General features: G+C 39.7%; 1 protein-coding gene across 13 annotated transcripts in view; it reads right to left on the bottom strand.

Annotated features, from left to right (window-relative positions):
- PLCB4 (phospholipase C beta 4) overlaps positions 1-24,312 on the bottom strand; it is a 425,441-nt gene that overhangs the window by 138,437 nt on the left and 262,692 nt on the right. For all 13 annotated transcript variants that reach the window (XM_017868901.1, XM_017868899.1, XM_017868893.1 and 10 more), the window contains 3 exons: positions 11,572-11,652; positions 10,739-10,798; positions 9,776-9,919 (listed from right to left, as the gene is read on the bottom strand). In XM_017868901.1, coding sequence (XP_017724390.1) covers positions 9,776-9,919; positions 10,739-10,798; positions 11,572-11,652 — 285 coding nt within the window. The remainder of the gene's footprint in view (positions 1-9,775; positions 9,920-10,738; positions 10,799-11,571; positions 11,653-24,312) is intronic.

Raw genomic sequence — 24,312 nt, forward strand, 5'->3', positions numbered from 1 at the left:
AAAAAAAAAAAAAAAAAAAAAAAAAAGAAAGTAGGGAGTTTCAAAAAACAAACAAACAAACATAGACCTTTTCAGGATGTCAGAGGCCTAGAGATGTCCCACAGAGACAGAATAGAGCTCGCCCCATGGACAAGCCCCTAAGGATCCTGAGTAGTATATGATCTCTGTCCTATTGCATCACCCATAGCAGGTCATGCAACTAACAGGTTCTTCAGAGAAAAAAATTTAAACAAATTCATTGTTCCTTTTTCTCCCTGACCCAAAGTAACCAGGCCCTCAATTTCTGATTAGCTGTATCATCATACTCCTAGTTAATCAGAATTAGAATCTGGTCTCTATTTTAGCTTCTCTAACTTTATCCAGGAACAAAACCTCTGGATTCCACATTAAATGTTTCTCAGATCTTTCCTTCTTGTGTAACTGATTGAAGCCAAGAACAACTGATTTTCTTGCATTCTATCTCAGGATCTCTCAACCTTTAATGTCCACAGGAAATATCTGGAATGACTTCTCTCACCTCTCCAACCACAAAGCCGTAGCTGACTCCTGGTGTCATGATGATGTAGTCCAGGTTAAACTTATCTAGGGATTTCCATGTGTATACAAGTGTCCTGTCAAAGCAACTAACCTGGACTGTCCTTTGCTCCTGGTATACTTTATTTTGCAAAGAGAGTCCTTCCTTAAGTCTTTTTTTTTTTTTTTTTTTTTTTGAGATGGAGTCTCACTCTGTTGCCAGGCTGGAGTGCAGTGGCATGATCTTGGCTCACTATGACCTCCACCTCCCGGGTTCAAGTGATTCTCCTGCCTCAGCTTCCTGAGTAGCTGGAACTACAGGCATGGGCCACCAGGCCTGGCTAATTTTTGTATTTTTAGTAGAAACAGGGTTTCACCATGTTAGCCAGGATGGTCTCGATCTCTTGACCTTGTGATCCACCCGCCTCGGCCTCCCAAAGTGCTGGGATTACAGGTGGGAGCCACCACGCCTGGCCAGTCCTTCCTTAAGTCTTATAAGAGAAAGTGACTTCAAAGGACACATGGTGCAATTCCTTTCTTTTACAAATGAGGATTAAAAAGATTAATATAATTGAAATGATTTGTCCAAGTTTATGTTTCATCAAAAAAATAATTATTGGATGAATAGCTGAATGAAGAAATAAAGGAACAAAGATATCTTTCATTTAAAATGCCAATAAGGGGAACACATTAAGTCAATATTAGCATTCATTTTAGTGCAAGTGTGTTAACGCCACATGGTGCCCGATGTCTATAGCTAGAGTTCTAAATGATCACAGACACCTTTGTCATTTTGCACAATGTTTAAAAAATGAGTTGTCAACATTTTAGTATCAAGAGATTTCATGTAAAAAAACCACGTTAGTATTAAATGAACATGAAAACAATCTAGAAACCTCAGGCCCATGTTTTGGTAGTTGAAAAACCAGCTGGAAATAAGTGAAAGTGCCTCCCTCAACAGCATATGTACACTCTGACTTGCTAAAGTCCACACCCTCCCGTATTTGTCTTTGCCTGACACTTTCTCAGCTATTCACATCATCTCCCTGGCTCCCGCAGGCATCTGAGTTCACAAAATCTGGTCTAAAGGAACTATCACTTTTGGTGATGCATAAATAAATAATTCAGAGTTCAGAGAGAGCCATCATGGATGAGACACTGAGGTAGCAGCTGCTAGGATAGATGGTCTTGTAAGAACAAATGAGAACTGAAAGGCAAGGAAAAAGGAGCCACAGAGGAAAAAGGTCATCATAGGAGGCCCCAGGAGATAGATCTCACCAGATCCACAGATTCTCTGATGACCACAGCCCATGTAAGGCAGAGACTGATGGTCTGTAAATTCAACCCAGCAATAGAAATAACAATAAAACCCAGTATCTTTATTTGGCAAAAAGAAAACTCTTAGGTGGGATGGGGCATTTAAACGTAAGAATATGCACTCAATTATTTGCTGTGATTCACAGCTCTGCACTCCGGACAGCTTCTTAATGCCCCCCCTCTCACTGATTTGTTTCCAATGAACTCAGAAGAGCTTCAAGAAAAACAACTAACAAGAAAATGTCAACTTTCAGGCTTGGAAACATGAAAAAAAAAAAAATTAACACAGAGACCTACACACTCATCCCACACTTGAGCCTCAAAAACTGTTGAGGCAATGGGGTGAAGAAGCTTTTATTAATTAGTATACTGGGGTTTGGTTGATCAACAGGCAGTTCAGATTTACAATTTAGCTGCTTTAGTATTCAGCAGGCATCGGCTCAGTTGAGCCTGGGCAGCAGACCACTAAATTAATGTAATTTCTTCAAGGCCCTCTGCAAGTAAAGCAGGATATAAATGCTAGTGATTGAGCTTTTCTGCATAACAGTGGTTCTCCAACTTGAGTGTGCATCAGAAATCACCTGGAAGGCTGGTGAAATCCCAGGTTTCTGATTCAGTAGGGTGGGGCATGGCCTGGGAATCTGCATCTCTAATAAGTTCTCAGGTATTGAGAGCCACTGGCCTATACAGTACAATTAAAACTAAATTTTAAGAAATGCAATAGCACTTCTCAGAAGCCCCCAGATGAGGCTGAAGTGTCTGATCCTTTGGGGTAATGCTGTGGTTGAGTATCAGTAGAGGAACTGGCTGCAGGGCTTGGAGGCTTTGCAGGATGTTAGCAAAGCTAGTAGGACTCAATATAAATAGAGACTCAATTTTTTTTTTTTTTCAATGAAACAAAGAATAAATTCCTTCTCCTGGAACCATTGCAGTAAGTCTTCCACTCAACACAATTCAAGTTTAGCGAAGCAATTTTGACATTCAGTCCAATTTGTTAAAATAATAATTTATTACTGGTAACAAATGACCTGACTTTATCTTTTGTGTACAAAAGAATACATAATATTTTGTAATTTAATTTCCATAGTGGTTATTCACATGCTTATTTGATGACTTGATTACAAGGCATAATTTATGAAGTTTGCCAAATATTTACAAACCTGCATAAAGTATAATGAGCAGTCTGATCTAAACTCAATCTCAATCTTTGCATTTTGAATCTCATAATAAGAGCTTATTTTTTGTAATCAAAGAAAAATTCAACTTGGTATAAAATAATAGACTTATTTATGGAGATGTTGAATGAGGCCTGCATTTCCATCTTACATCTAGTGACTCTGTGATTTCAGTTTGCTGTGCAGTGCCAGCTGTAACTTATTAATGAAAGACATCTGAACTGCTTTCAACTTGCTAGACACCGAAATCCTTCCAAGCTAGTTGTATTCTGAGCGAGGGAAAAAAAAAAAAAAAAGAAAACGGGAGAGGAACTAACATTGCTTTTCTAATGAAATTAATTTATTAGAAAGCTCAGTATTCAATTATTTGTATAGCTTCTTGTAAAACAGTGAGCAAAAAGATGAGAATGATTCCAGAATTAAAAAAAAAAAAAAAGAGCTTTACAGTTTAGAAAAAAATGGGAAAATAGCTTCATTTGGCTGCATTTATTCTTTTTTTGAGACGGAGTTTCGCTCTTGTCACACAGGCTGGAGTGAAGTGGCGCAATCTCGGCTCACTGTAACCTCTGCCTCCTGGGTTCAAGCAATTCTCTTGACTCGGCCTCCAGCATAGCTGGGATTATAGGCACCCGCCACCACACCCGGCTGATTTTTTTTTTTTTTAATTTTTAGTAGGTTGCATTTATTCTTAAATGTTTTAAGCTTTATGACATATAAGACTCACCTATTACTGAAAGGCATACTAGGTTTGGGGTAAATATGACAGCAATTTGTTAGTAATTCTTTTTAATAGACTGTTGTTCAGGAGAGGAAATGAAAGCTAAATTTTCCAACTGTAACGACAGGAAGGATTTAGGTAAGCAGGAGACATAATGATCCAAACTGGAAAGAGGCCAGGACACCAGGGTCAAAACCTCCAGTCTCGTCATGGATTCTTAGCAGCAGCCCTATTACATCCTGAAATGTGACTCTAAAAATAACACACGGGATCCCAGATTTTTGTGTTCCCTTTAGACTATCATTGAATCACATTTTCTCAGTCTTGCTGTCAAAGGATCATCTTCCTAGCTGTTCTAACAACTAAACTGTACAAAACTTAGGTGTACAACATTAAGGATTATACATCTTTATCACCTGGGTTGGAATTCATTTAGTCAACATAAATACCTCAATAGAACAGGTGCAAAATTGAGGTGTACAACATTATGGGATGTACTGATTTGAGCCATCTCCCCTGGACTGTATTTGCTCAGGGCATAGGGTGAAGTGGGTGCAGCATATAGAGCATGAGAAGACCTAGTTTTAGGTTGAACTCTGGCCCAGCTTGCTGTGTGGTCTCAGTTCCTTTACCTCTCTGGCTTCATTTTTCTCATCTGAAAAATGAGGTGAGAAGCCCTCTGTCCTGCAGACAGAGGAAGAAAATAAATGAATAAATAGATATTATGGTAAGTAAGTAGTGTTAAGAAGAAACATAAAGCAGGAAAAGGAGTGAGGAAGTGCTGAAGGCTGGTGAAATGGGATGCTCCTGCTAAGGCAATTTTCCAGCAGACACATGAGGGCTGTAGGGGAGAAAGGTCTGTGTGTAACTGGGAAAGAGGGTGATCCAGACGGAAGGAACAGGAAATGCCGAGTCCAAGAGGCTAGAAGAAAATGCATAGGAGGAAAGAGAGAGATTAAGGTAGAAAGGTGAAGGGAGGTGGGGATGATATCTAGCAGGGCCTTGGAGGGTTCTGAGCAGTGGAGTGATGTGATCTGAATTACATTTCAAAACATCCCTCCATCTGCTGTTTTTAGACTAGACTAAAATGGGCATGGCTAAGGCAAAGAGACCAGTTAGACACCTCTTGGGGTACAATAGGGAAGACATGATATTGGCCTTGACCACTGTGTCATGATGATGTTGGTGAGGAGCAGCTGGATTCTGGATACCTGCTGAGGGTAGAGCAAACAGTATTTGTGAACAGACTAACATAGGACGTAAGAGGAAGGTGTCCATGTTCTCTGCAACTGAGAGCACATCTGTTGAGATGAAAATGACTGTGGCAGAAGCAGATGAGAAGAGTTGAAAGCTTTGATTTGGGACTTATCGGTAAAGGAGACAGATATATGGAACTGAGCACAAATCTCCTAAACAGGTAAGAGCGGCAACGCAAGCTTATTTACTCTCAAAGCAGAGAGAGAAGGTAAAGAAAAGACAAGGTGAGCTACCAAGGTGTCTCTTACAATGTTATTATCTTTTACTGAAAAAAGCACAATCATATTTTCAGAGTCATAGGCACTAGAAAGTATTTTGTATTTATTTAAAATCCAATCCTGAGAAACTCAGATTTCAGACAATATTTCATTGACTCTTAAAGCACCCACGTGAATAAGAAAAAAACTATCAGAGACCCTCTTTGAGAAGTAGAAAAATAAAGAAGGGAAAATGGCTTGCTGAAAGTCAGGAAAGCTTTCTCCATGTGGAACGCGGTCCTTGGTATAAAAGACACTAAGTTCAAAGTTGACCCTTTTGCCTAGATTAAATGTTGGGTTAAGTGAATTATTCTGAATGGTCAGATCTTAAGTGTAATTAGAGCCTAGATATTAAAAAAAGACTCGTGAATCTCATAGGATACTCATAAGTAAGTTCTATACTAGAAACTCACTTAACTTATATTTCACTTGTCAGACCAAGGCTCATCAGGTGTTCACAAGACAAGCAAAATACACAGATTGCCCAGGGAGTGCTGGACTCTCCCAGCTGGCAAGCTACTTTCCAATATTTTGTACCCTTTTGCTCTCACCTTACATGTCTATCATGAGTTACTTATGTTTGTTTTCAAATCTATTTATTGTCAGTTGTCATAAAAATTACATAAACCAATGATTGAATCTTGTGGAAAAAAAGAGGGTTGTCATTTCTCTAGTTGAATATTTTGGCAAGATTTCTTTAAAGGCAAGTTGCTAAAAATATTTCTCTCAAATTCCATGTAGACAGGATAACTAAAAGATTAGGGAGAAAAGTCACAGAACTGCAGGATTTTACATTCCATTGCACTCTGCCCAATGAGTGTCCTTAGTCTCAGATCCACTTTAAAGAAACCAAACTGGCTATCTGAGGCATTCAAAGTATAGAGAAAAAACAATAAACAACAACAACAAAAAAACCAAAACCAAAACCAAAACATAAAACCCACTCAATAGACCCATAGTTAATGAAAAGGCTTGTCACTAACATTAAAAGATCAGTCAACAATAGAACAACATTTATATGCTTTAAGTTACAGTGTTTAAGGTATATATGAATTAATTTTAAAAAATGATTACTTCCTCGAATTGACTCTTGTGATAAACTGACCAAAAATGCAGCTTCTCATTGCAAGGGTTAAGTAAGAGGGCTGTTAGTATATTTCATGGCCCCATGATTCTGGGCTCCTAGAATATACTCATGTTTGAGTAGAACCACTCACTGAGTCACAAACAATATTTCATGTACCCTGGGAGATCTCTACATTTCTCATGGACCCAATTTGATTTATGTATCCTGCCATTATTTTGAACTGAGGTCATTATATCTATGTGTATTTCATATGAAGCCTTTCACTTTGATGGCTTGTGTGTTCTATTAGGAACAGAAACACATAGAAAGGAATAGAAATAAAACAGTGGTGATGGAGAAAATGCTGTCAATGCTGAAAGTGGTAAATATACTTATTTTAAGTTTTGAGATAAGGAAGTGGGTAAGAGTATCCACATGCATGGATATTTGGTGAAAAAATATACTCAATATTTTCTCCAAGTGTCAATCAACCAAAAGGACAACGCACTGTCCAGTATGGACAATGAGATTTATATTTATTTATATATTATGCTATTAATGAAATTCAATGTAATAGTTCCCAGAAACTGAAACACTTACTTTCTTCAGTAAGAGCATGCTCAAATAGTATTGAGTTTGAATTAAAAAAATCCAATACAGAATTATTTTTTAGCTCTTACTGGCCAGCTGCTCTTAAATTTCCATGTAAATGATATTAGGAGAAAATCTTCAAATCTTACCTTGAAGTATACATCCCCCCACTCCCAACCCTCAAACAAATACCACTGGTCATGGAACAACATGGGTTTGAACTGTGTGGGCACACTTATACATGGATTTTTTTTTCAGTGAAAGTTACACCAATGTGCCTGCTTCTCCTGACTCCACTTCCACCTTCTCCACCTCTGCCACCCCTGAGACACCAAGACCAACCTCTTCCTCTTCTTCCTCCTCCACTTACTCAACATGAGGATGATAAGGATAAAGACTTTTATGATGATCAACTTCCACTTCACGGACAATAAACATATTTTTTTCTTCCTTATGATTTTCATATTAACACTTGCTTTTCTCTAGCTTACTTTATTGTAAGAATACAATAGGCAATACATATACCATACAAAAAGTATGTGAGTTGACTGTTGATATTATCAGTAAGGCTTTCAGTTAATAGTAGGCTATTAAGTTTGGGAGAAGTCAAAAATTACACATGGATTTTCAACTGCACAGGGATATGGTACCCCAACCCCCACATTGTTCAAGGGTCAACTGTACATAACCACAGTCTACTCAAGAGTATGTTTCAGAACACGGTTCTTAGAATGGGCCAAGACTAACAGCAACCAAATTATGGAAAGCAAAAACATTACGAGATATACTGATTTGAGCCATCTCCCCAGGACTGTATTTGTTCAGGGCACAGGGCAAAGTGGGTGCAGCATATAGGGCATAAGAAGACTTGGTTTTAGGTTGGACTCTGGCCCAGCTTGCTGTGTGGTCTCAGAGTTCCTTTACCTCTCTGGCTTCATTTTTTCTCATCTGAAAAATGAGGTGAGAAGCCCTTCCCAAGGTCCATTTCCAACCCTAAAATTCTGTGCCTCTGTCATCCTAATAGCAAACACATATTGAGGGCTTTCAATGAGAAAGGCAGTAGGCAAAGTGCTTCCCATGTAATAACTCATGTAAGCCTCACACTCATCCTAAGAGCAGATATTCTGGTACTGTTCCCATTTTACAGATGAAGAAAATGAGGCGCAGAGAGGTCCAGCTGTACATCTGCTTCATGCAGCTAGGAAGGGGACGAGCAAGGATTTGAATAGAGGCAATGTGGCCCCAAAGCCCCAATATTTGAGCTCATACTGCATCATCCTGTTTCTTGTAATATGAATTGGTAATTAAAGAAGGAGTTGATCTCAGCAGAGTAATAAAAGAGCTTAAAGGAACTACAAAATCTGTTCTCTTGAAGTGAGGTGACATGAACGATCGCATAAAACCACCACAATAAGGACAGAATCAAACACTCTTATGTGACATGGAGCATCCATTTCTGCCTCCAAAGTTACAAACCAGGAGTTCTCAAACTTCACCGTACATCTGAGTCACCAGGACAGTCTTGTCGAAAATGAAGATTCAGGGTCAGAACATCTGGGTGGGCATGAGAGTCAAATATGTAACAAGCTCCCAGGAGGGGTCAGCACTTCTAGAATGAGGACCATACTTTGTGAGTGAGGGTAATAGAGCTTTGATGGTTTAGGGGTCAACAGAACTCAATTCTGCCATAAGTTATCTCTGGATTCATGGTTAAGTTTTGTAATCTCAGTGTCCTCAAATAATCTTCCCTGTACATTTCCTTTTAGCTCTAAAATTCGGTATTTCTAATGATATTAGAAATTCATCCTACACTGAGTTTCCACTTGTAGGAACCCTCTCTCATTCAGCCTACACTGAGTTTTCAATTATAGGGTTAATGAGAGGACAAAATGCCTCCCCATTCCCCCAAACCCTTCTCTGCCATGGAAAGTGAAGGCTTAGTCCTTCTCACACACATTACAGAAAGATAACGGGAGCTCTGTACAGAGGTAAAATCACCCTGTAAACACGTGATTAGCAGAAAAAATATTTAAGAGGCTTTCTACTTCTTTGAGAAGTCTCTTTGAGACTCACTTGCCAGGGCAATGGTATGTTGGGTATTAAAAGACTGATCTTAACCCAATATTTTAATAACTTATTGGGAGGGGGAGTTTGGATTTCTTAGCCATCCAGACCTGCACTGCCGACCCAGTATAGTGGCCATTAGGCATATGCAGCTATTGAACACCTAAAAGTGGTTAGCCTAATTTGAAAATACACATCAGATTTCTAAGACTTCGTATGAGCAAAAGAATGTAAAATATGTCACTAATAAATTTTATGTTGGTCTCCTATTAAAATGACAATATTTTAGGTCTACTGGATTAAACAAAGTATTTTATTAAAATTAATTTTACCTGTATCTTATTACTTTTAATACATGGCTACAAGAAAAATTTAAATTATATATGTGGCCCACATTGCATGTCTACTGGGTGGTATTGACCTAGACCTTTGTTACTCAAACCGTAGTTGTCAGATGAATAGTATCCATGCCACCTGGGAGCTTGTTAGAAAAGGATCCTCAGACCTATTGAATCTGAATCTGCATTTTAGCAAGAGCACAGGGGACTCTGGTATACACTCAAGTTGGAGAAGTGCTGGACTAGTTTTCCCTACAACATATCATAGTAGGTATTTGGGTTGCTGGCCCACAGGAGCGACATGCTAAAAGGGTATTGTGCTTGCCGATTTTCTACAGAAACATGTCAGAAAAGCAATGCTACCTTTTAAATTATCATACAATTTAAGTATATAAAAATATAGCACACATAAATTAAACACACAACATATATACATTGGGGGGGAGGGGAAGAGAAGGAGGCCATTTAACTGAAGCTACCTTAGTTACTTCTGGATTTTCAGCCACCATGTAGGTAAAACTAATGTTCACTAGATCTATGCCACTGCAGACACAAACTATTCGACCTTCGAGATCATTTTCTGATTTTCCAACAGCTTCAAGAGCAGCCAAGATTTTGGGATCCTGTATAGAGGTACACAGAGAAAAAAAATAAGTTAGATCACAGAGCATGGAGGAAGAAACTTGGTAAAAAGCAACCACATTTAATGTAAAAATACACATAAAGGCCCAGATACTTAGCATTATTCGAAAACCTGTAGAGGTGAAATTTGTAACACTATATATTCCTTGAAATCAACTGATAAGAAAGGTATTACAAATTTTTTGGTTGGGGGAGGTATGGAGTCTCTGCTCTGTCACCCAGGCTGGAGAACAGTGGCGCACTCTCAGCTCACTGCAACATCTGCCTCCCTGGCTCAAGGGATCCTCCCACAGAAGCCTCCTGAGTAGTTGGGACTACAGGCACATGCTAACACACCCTCATTTTTGTAGAGACAGGGTTGCACTATGTTGCCCAGGCTGGTCTCCAACTCACTCCTTGGATTAAGGGATCTGCCTCCCTCTGCCTCCCAAAGTGCTAAGAGGTGTGAGCCACTGTGTCTGGCCTAAAATTTTTGATTTAGAAACTAGATGTGAGGGTCTTTGTTTAGAGTTTTGATTGTAGTTGTCGGAGGACCTGGAATATGGCAACAGGATAGAAAAGCCTTTTATTAGGGTCTGCTTGTCCACAAAGCCTCTCTCTCAACAGAGGAGAGTCACAGAGGTTTCATGTGAATAAATGTGGCATTACCACAACCAGCAACCACATGTTATTCTCAAAACTGAGATTAAATGTTTTAAGTAGCCTGGATACAAAGAGTGAACTTTTTATCTCTAGAAGTCATGGCCATTTCCAATATAAGTAAATCCGTGTTTAGAAAAGCAAATACCAATCACAGGTACCTTTGGTATGGCTCCCGACCGAATACTGTTGATGAGGGAGCATTCTAGCACCTGTCCTTCCTGAAGAGAGAGAATACAACACAGCAATGAGCTTAAATTATGCCATACCTATGATACAGGCAAAGTGCTTGGCAAAAATTACTGATGATAAAGGCTGTGCTTATTATAGTCACATTGAAGAGGGAATTAAAACCATGTAACAATAATTATTGCAAATAATCAGAAATAATCAAGACCCCAAGTATTCCATTTCATATATACATATATATGCAATGCTCAATATAAAAATGTTTCTAAAATCTGTTACTTTTATATATAAACCATTGTTAATAATCATTAAATATATGTGTGTACATGAAATATGAGAAAATGCTAATTTTATATAACTATAATTCTTCTTTTCTTAAATTCAGCTCAATTGTTCATTAAATGTGGACACTGTACCATACATCGAATTAAGTCCCAGGGTTTAATGAGATAAACACACTTTTAATGTACCTTTTAGATTTCAGCTTGAGCATCTCTTCTTCTGGCAGATTTCTTTCTAACTCCCAAGATTAAATTAAGCTCTTTGACAATCCAGTGTTCTCTTTCGCAACATTCAATGACTTGTAACTTATCTTTTAATGTCTAACTTTGCTCCTAGACTGGAATGATAATGTCCTTAATCATCACTGTATACTTCAATGCCTGGCACACGGACGCACATTTTTTAAAACCTTGAATGAATGAATAAGGGTAGGGTTCATCAACAGCGCTCAGTCTACTTGTTGAGAAACAAAATGGCTTAAACCACAAAGCAGAAAGAACAACTTGCTGTTCTTGGGCCATACCTTGCCTTCACTTTTCCATGTCAGAAAGAAGCCAAACTCATCCACTTTGAAGAGGCAGTTGGGTTCAAACACAAAGGATTCCTGTCAAAAAGAAATGTGTTGATCTTCATGACTCATACCATTTTGAATCTAATAAAAATGCAAATATTGTTGAGCTTCTAAACAAAGGCAAATTAGAAATCACTCTTTCACATCTAATATCCACAATTCTTATTGTATTATGGAATGTTTTCATTTTGAAAATCCTTTGCTTTCATTTTTGTATTGTAAAACTGATCAATTTAATAAAACACCTCGCTCTAGGATAGGTTTAAGAACAAAGCATACTGACTGAAGGCGTGAAAGTCATAGAGAAGAAAGTTTCCTTAACATCTGGAAGAAGGATTCCCAAGTTCTAGCCCACTGATGTCAAAATCAGGAGATACATTATTTTTTAAGTCACTGGTTTTGTTTTGTGTCTTTTTCTTTTTCTTTTCCTTTTTTTTTTTTTTTTTTTTTTGTCTGTAAAATCCAGCATTCAGTTATTTGCTGAGATTTTTGCTTTTTTATCTAACCTCATTTGGTGTCCTGTAAAGCAGGTCTTGAACAGACCCGAAAGCTAAAATGTAGGTGCTAGACTAGCAGCATGAACATCAGCTGGGAGCTTTACTGAATTGCAGAATATAGGGCCCCAGCCCAGATGGACTCAGTCAGAGTCTGGCGGGGATGGGACCCAGCAATCCCTCTAGAAGATTCCGACACACACGAAAGTTTGACAACCATTGCTTTGAACTTTGACACCAGAAACTCAGTGAAAGCTACAGAATCAAGTTTGAATAAAGAAGGAATATTAGCCAAATTCAAGGCATCAGAGCAGCTGTGTTACACTTGCCAACCGACTTCTTGTCTTACTAGAGCACCATTATGCTTAGGAATGAGAGGAAAAGTCCATGTCAATGAGAGAAAAAGGGTGTTTGGGAAATGAACATAGATGCTCTGTGCCCTCGGACTGCATTACACCAATACTTAGCATCCACACTTCAATAAATCTACATGTTCTTTTCATGAGCTGAAGAAACTGGCTTTCTAGATCATTTCAATGCCAGCAATTAGGAACCTGTCTGGCAAACATGGATCAAGGCAGTGCCTTAAAACAAATAAACAGTAATTACAGGATTAAGGTTTTAAGGGCCGTTCAGACTCTTAGTTTCTGTTAAAAATTACTGTTAAAATTTATATTTCTAAATTACAGTGGAACAACAACAATTATCAAGGTAAATCCAATGTCAAGATACTAGGCCATCATAAAGTATTCCTAGGGGTCCCTGAACAAAGCAGCCTTCAATCTGGGTAGTTTTCTGGCAGATGAAGAATTACCGTATGTATTTACATATTCCAACTCTGTATCAGGCGTGTGCTCTGTACTGCTGTCACTGCCATGAATAACATCAAAGGAAAGAGCATGTATGACCTTTGCTTTTGGAGTCAAAACCCAGTTCCACCACTTATTATGTACTTTCTCCCAGAAAGACCTTTTCTAAATTTCAGGATCCTTGTCTAACAAGTGGAAGTAGTTCCACCTACCTTTTGGGTTTATTGCTGGAATTAAATGAGATGGTGAACATAAAGCACGTAACACAGAATTCCAATTCAGCAAGTAATAGCTCTACCAATAATACATGGTTCAGACTTGTAATAGTGGTAGCAAATTACTAACAATATGAAAGCGTCAGTATATGACATTTTGTGACCCTTCAAAATGGCATTTTTGGACAGTTCAACCTTTTAGAAAAGGCTTAACCCAGAAGTTGATATTTTAGCCTTCATGCCAGGCAGAGTGAGCAGCTCTTGACCTCACATTAGAAATTTGTTTGGTGTGGCTAGAACACCTCAAGAGAGTGATGGGGGTGTGATGGGACATGTATAGAAGAGTTGTTTCATTGCAAGGGTCTTGTGTGCCACCTAAAAGGCATTAGCTATTACCTAAAAGGCCATGGCGGGTCTTATGTTGTTACTGACTAAAAAAATGAGAATTATCAACTAATCAAGACATGAGAATTAGGCCATTTCCAAATACATCCCAAGCAATATCCTGATGGTAATGAAGAACTTTGGTATACAGTGTTCAAAAGTACATCCTAAAATGGTATTTATCTAGTACACCCACAGTGAAGCAGCCACTATCATTACTTATGTGCACCCTATCACCTAATTCCAAGTAAGGATTTGAGATGACTCAAGAAATACAAATAATAAATAAGAATGGGTTTCCAACTTATTTTGAGAGTGAACTTTGATTTCCTTGGCCTCCTTAAATATAAATTTTTTTTCTTCCTTTCCCCGAGTACCCCTAGAGCTTGCCATTACCACCTGGACATTTCAATTCCGAATATCTCACTCTTAGAATTCCATCTGGTCCTTCTAGCCCCTAGCTCTATAGTTTGTTCTCCCCTCCTATAATTGACTTCTTTGCAAAGTCAAATATCCCTTTTGATTGTCCCTCCCAATCTCTCACAACCCACCAGTCCCTCCTCTTTTTACTTCCATCCTTATGTAGCTTATTTCTAAAGCAGCCCGATATTGCAATCACTCCCTCACAGGTGGTTCGGAACATCCATGTCTCATTTAGTGTTTTCTTGGCCAAAAAACGAAGTCTATTTTATGCACATTTTGTCACCAAACTTGGTGTTGAAAATCACAAAATGGAACTGTCTGGCTTTAGTTTAAATTCAAGATTATAAACCTCAAATGGATAGTCAACAGTGACGTTCAATCTTATATTTCTTTCTCAATGGTTACCTACTCTTTGAGAGGATGAGTCCACTGCTTTTTTGAAACCTGTTCACATTCACCCAATTACAGTGCTTCATCAAAGCAAGGAAACGCCATCAGGTGGACACAATTCTCTTTCTTTCCTCCAATAAAGCATGTTTTCCCCTGACAAAGTCAACCCCCCAGCATCTGCTCTAGATTCAATCTTCTTTAACCTACACAAGCACTTCAATCCTTCATTTTTTACCACCTAACACACATCAGCTTTGTTCTTTTTCTTCACTAGATCATTCCCATCAGCACACAAATGTGTTCTAGCTGTTCCTACTTCCACTTACTACCACATGTCCCTGATCCTCTTTAGGACATAATATCCTGGAAATATTCACTGTTCCCATTACCTCTCTTCATACCATCTGAGCAACTATATCTGGCTTCCATTTCTATCACCCTCTAAAACTTCTCTGGCCAGTCCAGCATGCTGCAAAATAAGGGTGCACATCTTCCCTTTCTCATCTGATTTGATCTCTGAGAGGTTGGTTATTCCTTCCTTCTTGAAACACTCTCCAATCTTGGTTGTGCTCCATTACCTTAATCTAATTTCTCCTCTTTTCCTTCTGTACTCAACTTTTACATAGTCCCAGGAGTTGGTTCTGGGAATTCTCATTTCCACTGTGTTCCTAGATTTCATCCAATCTTGTGTCTACGACATCATCTATTTCCTGATGACTTTCAAATTTGTAATAGCAGCCCTATCCTCTCCCCTGTGAGTTCAAATATTTGCTATTTGACATCTCCACTAGGATGTCTTGAAATAAGTATGTCCATAACTGAATTCTTTATTCTCTCCCCCTCTCCAAGTTTCTCCATCACAGTACTTCCTTAGTTCAATAAATGTCAATAGCATCTGGTCACTTATTGAAACTAAGAGTCATCCTTAATTTTCCCTTATCTTTTCCTCTCACTTTCAGTAACAAGTCTACTTCTATAATATTTTGAATATACACCCATCTTACTCCCTCTCCATCACCATCTTGGCCCAAACCAATATTATCTCTCCCATGGATTGATCTTCTCACTTCTGTTCTTTCTGCTGCCCACAGGAACCCGAATGATTCTTTAAACTTTGAATCAATTCATTAAAACCATTCAATGGATTCCTATTATATTTAAGATAAAATCCCAACTCCTTACCATGGCTGAAAAGGTCCTGAATGATCTGGGTCCTTCAAATCTTATCTCATGCCACTCTCTGTTCACTTATTGAAACTAAGAGTCATCCTTTTAATTTTCCCTCATCTTTTCCTCTCACTTTCAGTAACAAGTCTCCTTCTATTTCTTGTTCACAACCATAAGAACTCTTTTCCTGCAACCTCTCAAGCTCTCTCCAGCATCAGGGCCTTTGCACTTGCAGTTCCTGCTGCTCAGAAGTCTCTTTCTCCTGCCCTTGGTGCATCAGGCTCCTCTTCATTCTACAGACCTTGTCTTCACCATCGCCTCCTCAGAGAGGCTCTCCCTGATCCTTGATTTAGTGACTGGCTCCCGCATCAGAATGCAACAACCTCCAAGAAGGCAGAGTCCTTGAAGCAGTCTTGTTTACCTTTGTGTTCTAGCACCTAGCACATCAAAAGCACCATAAAACTAACAAATTAACTTAAAAATGAATGAACAAATGAATTTTTTTTAAATAAAAGATTTTGCAGCAGGTCAATATGTAAAACAAATAAACAAGAAGTCGCTCAAATTGAGGGGGCTGCACCAGGCCCAGAACCCATCAGGAAGTTCTTGGAGGACTACCAAGGATAGAAGTGCATTTACAAGGGCACTGGTTGAGGCTGTCTGCCTGAAGTCAGGAGCCCCTTTTTGTAATGCATACAAACTCATATTCCAGGTTGGCAGTGACTTTGGGGTACTTCCTGGGAATTCCTATTGAACCAGGAGCACTGTTTGACACTGTGAAGAAATCATTTTCAAAACAGGATGAGAAATCTGGGCAAAGAGAAGAAAAATAAAGTGGAATAGTAAAATAAGGCCAGAGTAAAAGGCAGCTCTCAGAAATGCCTGTCATAAGGTCGTACACAGTTATAACAGAATAGCAATTTGGCTCTGGGCTACCTAGCAACAAAAGCAAAAAAGGGAAAAAAATATTTACTAGGTGCCCATCCAGCTCATAAAATAAAAACATATCAGTTGTTAAGAGAAGCAATTATCAGAATAGAAATTCTCCAGGGGGATCTTAGAATGAAACTCAGTTGACACTGAAGACCAGGCTCAAGACAAAACCCACAATCAGTTCATCAATTGTGGCTGAAAGGTTCTCGGACCAAATGCTTCAAACCACCCATGAAAAATCAGAGAGCAAATCCGAGGGATGAGAGGTAATCAGCTGAAAGGAACTAAAACACAATCTAATTTGGTTTCTCACCACCTCCTACTAACGAACATAATAACCCTACCCTCAGGTGAATAAGACACATCATCTCTACTCTTTTTTCCCTAACAGCAGTTTTAAATTTCACATGAATCCCTCCTGACCTGAAAGTGGGCTGTGGCTCCCTGACCAGACTGAGGCCAGGCTATTGTGAAGTCCCATTGTGAGAAAAATCCTCCTCCAGATCTGGGCACTGCAGGGGAGATCATAAAAGAAAGCTGGAACGTTTCTCCTTTGTGAATCTATTTGTTTTGCAGTTAAATGGTAACAGAATTTTCTGGTAAAGAAACAAACCATAAGAGAACTTCCTGGGGGGGCTGGGGTGAGGTGAGCAGAATTTTAATTCTCGTATTAGTTAAAATTCATCAGTCACACCTTAGAGCTTAAGGACATGTTAGCTCATCCAGCCCAACTCTTCTTAGGCCACTAGAGAACAAGGCTAGAAAGGGACAGGAACACCTTTGTGAAACTACTAAAGTGGAGGCCAGAGGGCATTATGTTGAGAGTCAAGAATCACTTTTGCTGGAGATCACCATTGCTGGAAGCAATTTCTGGCTCAGAGATCCCCGCTCTGAGGGGTTTGTGCCACTACAGACTTACAGAGACACTTCCCTCTCTTATCAAAGATAGAGTATATTTTTCACTTGTGTGTTATTTTTAGTATATTTTCCCCACACATGCTGTTTCAACATTAATCAATATCACAACCCATCTTTCAAAGATTTCAAAGATTCAAGTTACTTTCAAATCAACTAAGATTAAAATTTTCCTTTATTTCAATTTTTAAAGTGATTCTGTTCAATAAAGTTTAATGCCCCCATAAGGAATGTTAGAGAGCTCAGCAGGCCAAATACTCTGATTGAAGTGGAGGAAATTCTTTGGATGGGGATACAGCTAAGTGGTAGTTGATTTTATTTTAATTTTGAGTTGTAGTTATTTCTTACCCGTCTCTCTTGCCCTCTCTCCCACCATCACTTCTCAAGTTAACTGCAAATGTCTGTATCTTTTTACTGTGAAGTTGGCATCTTCAAATAGGGTGTAGTCAAGTCTTATTATTAGCTAGGGACAGCTATTTCGGACTAGATCGTAAAAGTTTTAACTGTACCTTATTTAAACATTAGTTGGCCAGGTGCTTTTTTGTATTTGTCACTGGACAGATACATTAGGACGTAGAGAAATGTGAAATGGAGTAGGCTTTCACATTCCATCACAAAATTGCGTTTTCTGGGAAAAAAGACCTTCACAAGAGGTGGCAGTCCACAGTGGTTTTGAGGCCCAGGCCTTGTAGTGACCGGTTCCTGGGTTTGAATGTCAGCCTCCTCGCCAGGCACCTGCTGGAGAATCTTAGCAGTTATTCTGCTTAACTTTGCCATATTTCACTTTTCCTCGCTGTAAATTGGGAAAACTGAAATCAACTCACAGGGCTTTCAAAGAATTAATATTGAGAATGTCTAAGTACCTGGGACAAAGTAAATGCTGACTAAATGGTCGTATTTATGAGAAAATAGCTACCATTTTAGGGCTATTGTGTGAGGCATTTCACAAATACTATCTCATATAAATCTCATGATAACTCTGCAAGGTTTTAGATTAGATAACATTGTCCAACGGATTTACCATGATGATGGAAATGTGCCAGATGGGCTCTGCCCAATACGTTCACCATGAGCCACAGGGAGCACTTGAAATGTGGGTAATGCAACCAAGCTGCTGAATTTTTTATTTTAATTAATTTTTCATTTCAATAGCCACATGTGGTTAGTGGTTACCATATTGGCCAATGCGGTTTCAGAGAGAAGCGGGGGAAAAGGTTCAGAGGAGACTAAAGTCTTCAAAGCCACAGTCAATAGTAACAAACCTGAAATTCAAGCCAGCTTCTCTGATTCCAAAGCCCATGCCTGTCAGACTCGGGCAACCTTGACCAAGCAGGGCCCGCTCTGCCTATCGCCAAAAGATTGTTGGACTGTCAATAAATGAACACTGCCTAGGCAGACTCCACTAGGTACACATGGGACTCACCCTCCTTGCTTCCCGGTTTGATAAGAATGGAGAGGAAGTTAAAAAGACCTTGTCAAGGTTGAAGAGAAACAAACAGGAGTCTGAGGAAGAGGCCATAAGGGATCTCATCCAATTTAAATCACATTATGGGTGACTACCACCAAAGAGATCTCATAAACCAGGGAGAATGATGGGTGTGGCCTTCAGACTGGGAAAGCAGGTGGAGTCTGGTTTAGAATTAACCAAGAGGTCCAGCTTTTATCAGATCCTGAAAGCTCAGAACCCAAGAGATGCTTTATGGCTTATTTATTTCCTCTCCTTATTCCAGGGAAATCCTTCAAGCTTCATACCTAGCAGATCCTTTGTGATTCTGCACAAACACTTCCTCTCTCAGAACCATAAAGTTTTATTTTTTTCAAGTTAAACTAAAGCCCTTGGTGATGATATCCTGCCATCAGAATGATTTATGGACTGATGTAATAGATGGGCATAGGTCCTTATTAAGTTGCTTTTACCTTCATGAGCTTGGTCTCTGCTTGGAAGGATGCAGAATGTTCATTCCATTTGTGCCTCTCCCAACTGCTTTAAGATTCCATGAGATAAAGGACACTGGGCCTCTCAGCTCACATTTCACATGAGGAGCTGGAGGGCACAGCTGTAGCTGCTCCATCACAGACCCCTGTTATGTGCTACAAGTATTACCTGGTGAAAAAATCTATCTGACAAAACAAGAGCATGTGTAGCCCCTGCATTCCTTTCCATGGCCTTTGATTATTTGGACAGATGTTCCTATTGGGTTAAGTCGTTAAACATAGACCTTTCCCCCTTCCATCAGTAACTGATGCTCAACTGGAATCCAATAGGGAGATGCAGTTCTAGTCTCCTGATGAGCAATTCAAGAGGCCTGTGGCACCGAATAATATGCCTACTATTGCTAGGTAACATATACAGTGACTACTAAGAGCCAGGCAGTGCTCTAAGTCCTTTCTATACATTAACTTATTATCCTCCCAACATTCCGATGAGGGAGGTACCATTCTCATTATTGATACAGGAGTTAGAAAGAAATTATCAGGCAGACAGTGCGGGTACAAGGGGTCCTCGGCAAGGCTTCCCTTTTAATAAAAAGTAGCCCCCAAATCATTTCTTTTCTAACAAAGAGCAGCCTGAAAAACTGAGCTGCAGACATAGATAAGCAAGCTGGAAACTTGCACGGGTGAATGCCAGCAGCTGTGCCAAGAGAAAAGGCTACCTGGAAGCCATGTATGTTTAACACAGAGGCTCCATCTTCTCTTTTCTTTGTCACCACGTGTACAGTCAGGACCAGGCAACATGGCACCAGCCAGCTAGAGAACCCATCTGCATCATAAAAGATTAAGGTGGAGTGGCCAGCTTCTTTGCACACTTGCAAATGACACGCCTGGTCCAATCAATCTTTCATCCCTATGTAAATCACACACCCCCTCCTTAAGTTTATCTATTAAACGTTCTGCATTTCACTGCGGAACTGGCAGCCCATTCTCTCCAGGACCCCTTTCTGTGCAGAGAGCTCTTCTCTTTCTTTTGTCTATTAAACTTCCACTCTTAAGCTCACTCTGGTGTGCCCATGTCCTAGTTTTCCATGGCTGTGGGACAACGAACCTCAGGTATTAGCCCAGACAAACAACGCTGCTTCACTATTATACCTATTTTACAGGTGAGGACATTGAGGCATGGAGATTAAGTGTTTTGAACAATATGCTACACCTGCTTTGAGGCTGACACATGAAAGACTGACACCGCTCAGGAGTAGGCCCAGGTAACTGCTCAGCAGGCATACCTGAAGAAGGCTCTACTATTCTCCTTGTCACTGATGCCAGTAATCACCACGAAGGGTCAGATGGGCTTCTGAAGTGTTTTGGTTTTAATTACTGCATTTCTTATGGATTCCCCGAGAATCCTGCCACATAGATAACTGAATAATTGTGCTACTGAAACATTCCGTACTTATTACAGTTTTTTATGGGGGAGTATTTTCATTACCTCATGCATTTTGTAAGAATTTTTTTCTCAGATCCTAGGACCAGGAAAAACTCTGTTCCTACTGACCTGCTGCTTTCCTTACAATCTAATGGACACTGTGAACCCTAGGACAACTGTGTTTTCTACATTGCTTTAGCCATCAGGAATACCAGAAGCAAATCTGAAGCTCACCTCTTTCAACTTTACAGATCATTTTTGCTGCCTGGAGAGTTGCTGCCTGCTAAATTTAACCTTCATTTGATGTATTCTCCCCTTGTTTACTTTTTTCCCTTCAATCTAAAATCCCTCTTCCATTATTTTATCTGGTGGTACATATTTCACATTACAGCTTCCTGTGGAAGGTGACAGAAACATGTAAGCATAAAAACCAACTCACAAGCAGCAGAAACAATTGGGTATTTTACATAGGCTTTAGGGTTTTAGATAAACCTGATCCAAATGTTGTTAGATATTCATCTCTTCATCTCTAAAAATGGAGACAACAACATCAACCACAATACCTATCTCACAGGTTATTTCTGGGCATTAGAGTGCTTGATACATAGTCTAAAGTAAGTAAATTAGTATTTTATTTATTTTATTTTATTTTATTTTATTTTGAGATGAAGTCTCGCTCTGTCGCCCAGGCTGGAGTGCAGTGGCACCATCTCGGTTCACTGCAACCTCTGCCTCCTGGGTTCACACCATACTCCTGCCTCAGCCTCCCGAGTAGGTGGGACTACAGGTGCCCGCCACCACGTCCGGCTAATTTTTTGTATTTTTAGTAGAGATGGGGTTTCACTGTGTTAGCCAGGATGGTCTCGATCTCCTGAACCTTGTGATCCACCCACCTCGGCCATCCAAAGTGCTGAGACTATAGGCGTGAGCCACCACGCCCGGCCAGTATTGATTTTTTTTAAGAGACAGAATTTTGCTGTCATCCAGGCTGGAGTGCAGTGGTACAATCATAGTACTCCAGCTTTAAACTCCCGGTACAATCATAGCACTGTAGCCTCAAACTCCTGTGCTCAAGCAATCCTGCTGCCTCAGGCTCATGAGTAGCTAGGACTACAGGCATTCACCATCATGGCTGGCTAATTAAAAAAAAAAAATCTTTTCTTTTTGTAGAGACAGAGTTTTGCTATGTTGTCCAGGCTGAACTCAAACTCCTGGCTTCAAGCAGTCCTCCTGCCTCAGCCTCCCAAAGCACTGGATTAATAAGCATGAGCCACTGCACCTGGCCCAGTATTGATTATTAATATAAAACACAGTAATAGTAATCATTATTAAGGTTACTAGTACTGATTATTATTAACCACCAAAGACAAATGAGGTAAACACCACATCCCTACCTTACAGATGAGAAAACTGATCTTAACTGAGGTTAGGCAAGTCACCCAAGAGGATGCAGATAATATATAATATGAGGCAGAACTACAAATACATTTTGACAGGGAATCCATTTCTGCTTTGCAGATCTTTAAAAAGAGCAATGGTATTAGTGTATGTCTATTTCCAGTGAGCTAGAATACAAAGCTAAGCATAAGGGAAACCCAGAGTTTGTAACTCTGGGTTGACTTAGACTTGTTGAAAATGTGGTTTCTGCACAGGAGGTCAGCTTGTGTTTGCTCCTGCTCCAACTCCTCTATCCCACTCTGCCTAAGCTGGCCTCAGTCTACAATCAGGCCAAGAAGCTGCTGCCACAGACGAGTCATCACAACACAGTTGTCATTTTCTCCCCTTTTCAAGGGCATGTTGGGGTACAGTGAACAGAAGAGGTCATTCCTGGGTGGGGAGACTCTGCCCTGCGTCTCCCTGACACAACAGAGCACATTCTCAGATGACAAGAGGTCAGTGAAGTGAGTTATTCAGCAGCTTCTAAAGGTGATACACCTGCTGTCTCTCTTCCATTCCAAATCCCATAGGAACGAAAATGACAATGTCTCTCCCTCCGTAATCAACTATGAGCATTTAAAGTGCCCATTCCAACAATGACAGCGAGATACAGAGAACGCTTCTTCTAGTGTCAAGTGGAAAGATTTAGTCCACCCCTTTCATTATATTCTTACCTCAGGAATAAACAGCATCATCAACTTTCTAAGTGACCTGACTTGGAAGAGTTGATGAAGGCTATTAAAAAGCAACAAAGGAAAGTATACCATCTTTTCTGATCTCTCATATTACATATTTAAAAAATAAAATAAAATTTGGCCTAATGGTGCTTACCAAGGTCCTATGGTCTGAATGTTTGTGCTCTCCCCCACCAAAAATTCATATGCTGAAATCCTAATCCCAAATGTGATGGAATTAGGAAGCGGGGGCCTTGGGAGATGAATGGGATTAGTACCCTTATAAAAGAATCCAGGGAGACGGCTGCCCCTTTCATCTACCGTGTGAGGACACAGCGAGCACGAGTCATCTTGGAATTGGGAAATGGGCTCTTACCAGACACTAAATCTACCAGCACCTTGATCTTAAGCATCGCAGCCTCCAGAACTGTGAGGGATAAATGTGTTGGTTATAGCTGCCGAGTGTACGGCATTTTGTTATAGCAGCCTGAAAGAACTTAGATCCAAGGTCTCAGAAATATCCTTGGTTCTTTGAGAACTTAATCAGCTTAACTATGATTAAATCTGGGGGAGAAATGAAATGCCCGGATTAGTCACCTGGGAGAAGCCAAACTGTTTCTAACGACTGACTTTATGGTCACTAATAGCTAAGAATTCCCACTTTATCTTTTACTTGACGATATAGATGTTAAATCTCTGGGATTTGATTTGTAAAGCAGGCCAGTTTGAAATGCTGAACACTCTGGATCTGTCTAGGTCATTTTCCCTCCCTGAAACGTCTCTGCTGTGGGGATTGTGAGGCAAAATCTGGATGCTCAGATTCTGGGAGGGTTCCCTGACTCTCGCCAGAAAAGAGGTGAAGAAATTATTCCTAAAATATTCAACAACTACCTCTCAGCGTGCAGAAGGAAGGAGAAAGCGAAATGTGTTTTCAAGAGGAGTGGGTGGTCACTCAAAGTAACTTTCTTAGGCAGGGAAACTGTCACAGTAGTCAAAACAGTTGCCATAGCAACAAAATAAGCAAAATTAAAGAGGAACAACTTAGAGTTATGGAGGCAAGTAAACAGGATTTTAATAAATATTTACAACAAATATTAAAAACACATTATGTGGCTGTCCCCTCATAAAAAATCCTAAGAAAAACAGGAGACGTGCTTTGTAGTTGCACCAGAAACACCACTGCAAACTGATGAGTTCTTCTCTTTAGCAAAGCATTTCTAATTAAAACACAATTAGTTCCAGCATAATAAATTACATTGAGAAAGTAATTAAAAATATAGTGACATAGAAGATGTTTCTGAAAAGGCAGGTCTATGAAAGAATATTTTAAACTATTGATATACAGAGATAACAGACAATGCTGAATACAGTCATTGAAAGAAAAGGAATCTCAAATGACTTTTATGGAACTTCCCTCTAAATATATGCATTTCTCATTTAAATAATGCAGCTTTTGAACACGCTTTTTTCCCCCCCCCACCCCCCCGCCCC

The sequence above is a fragment of the Rhinopithecus bieti genome, unplaced genomic scaffold, assembly GCF_001698545.2.
Source record: "Rhinopithecus bieti isolate Rb0 unplaced genomic scaffold, ASM169854v2 scaffold_4658, whole genome shotgun sequence".
NCBI classification, from domain to species: domain Eukaryota; kingdom Metazoa; phylum Chordata; class Mammalia; order Primates; family Cercopithecidae; genus Rhinopithecus; species Rhinopithecus bieti.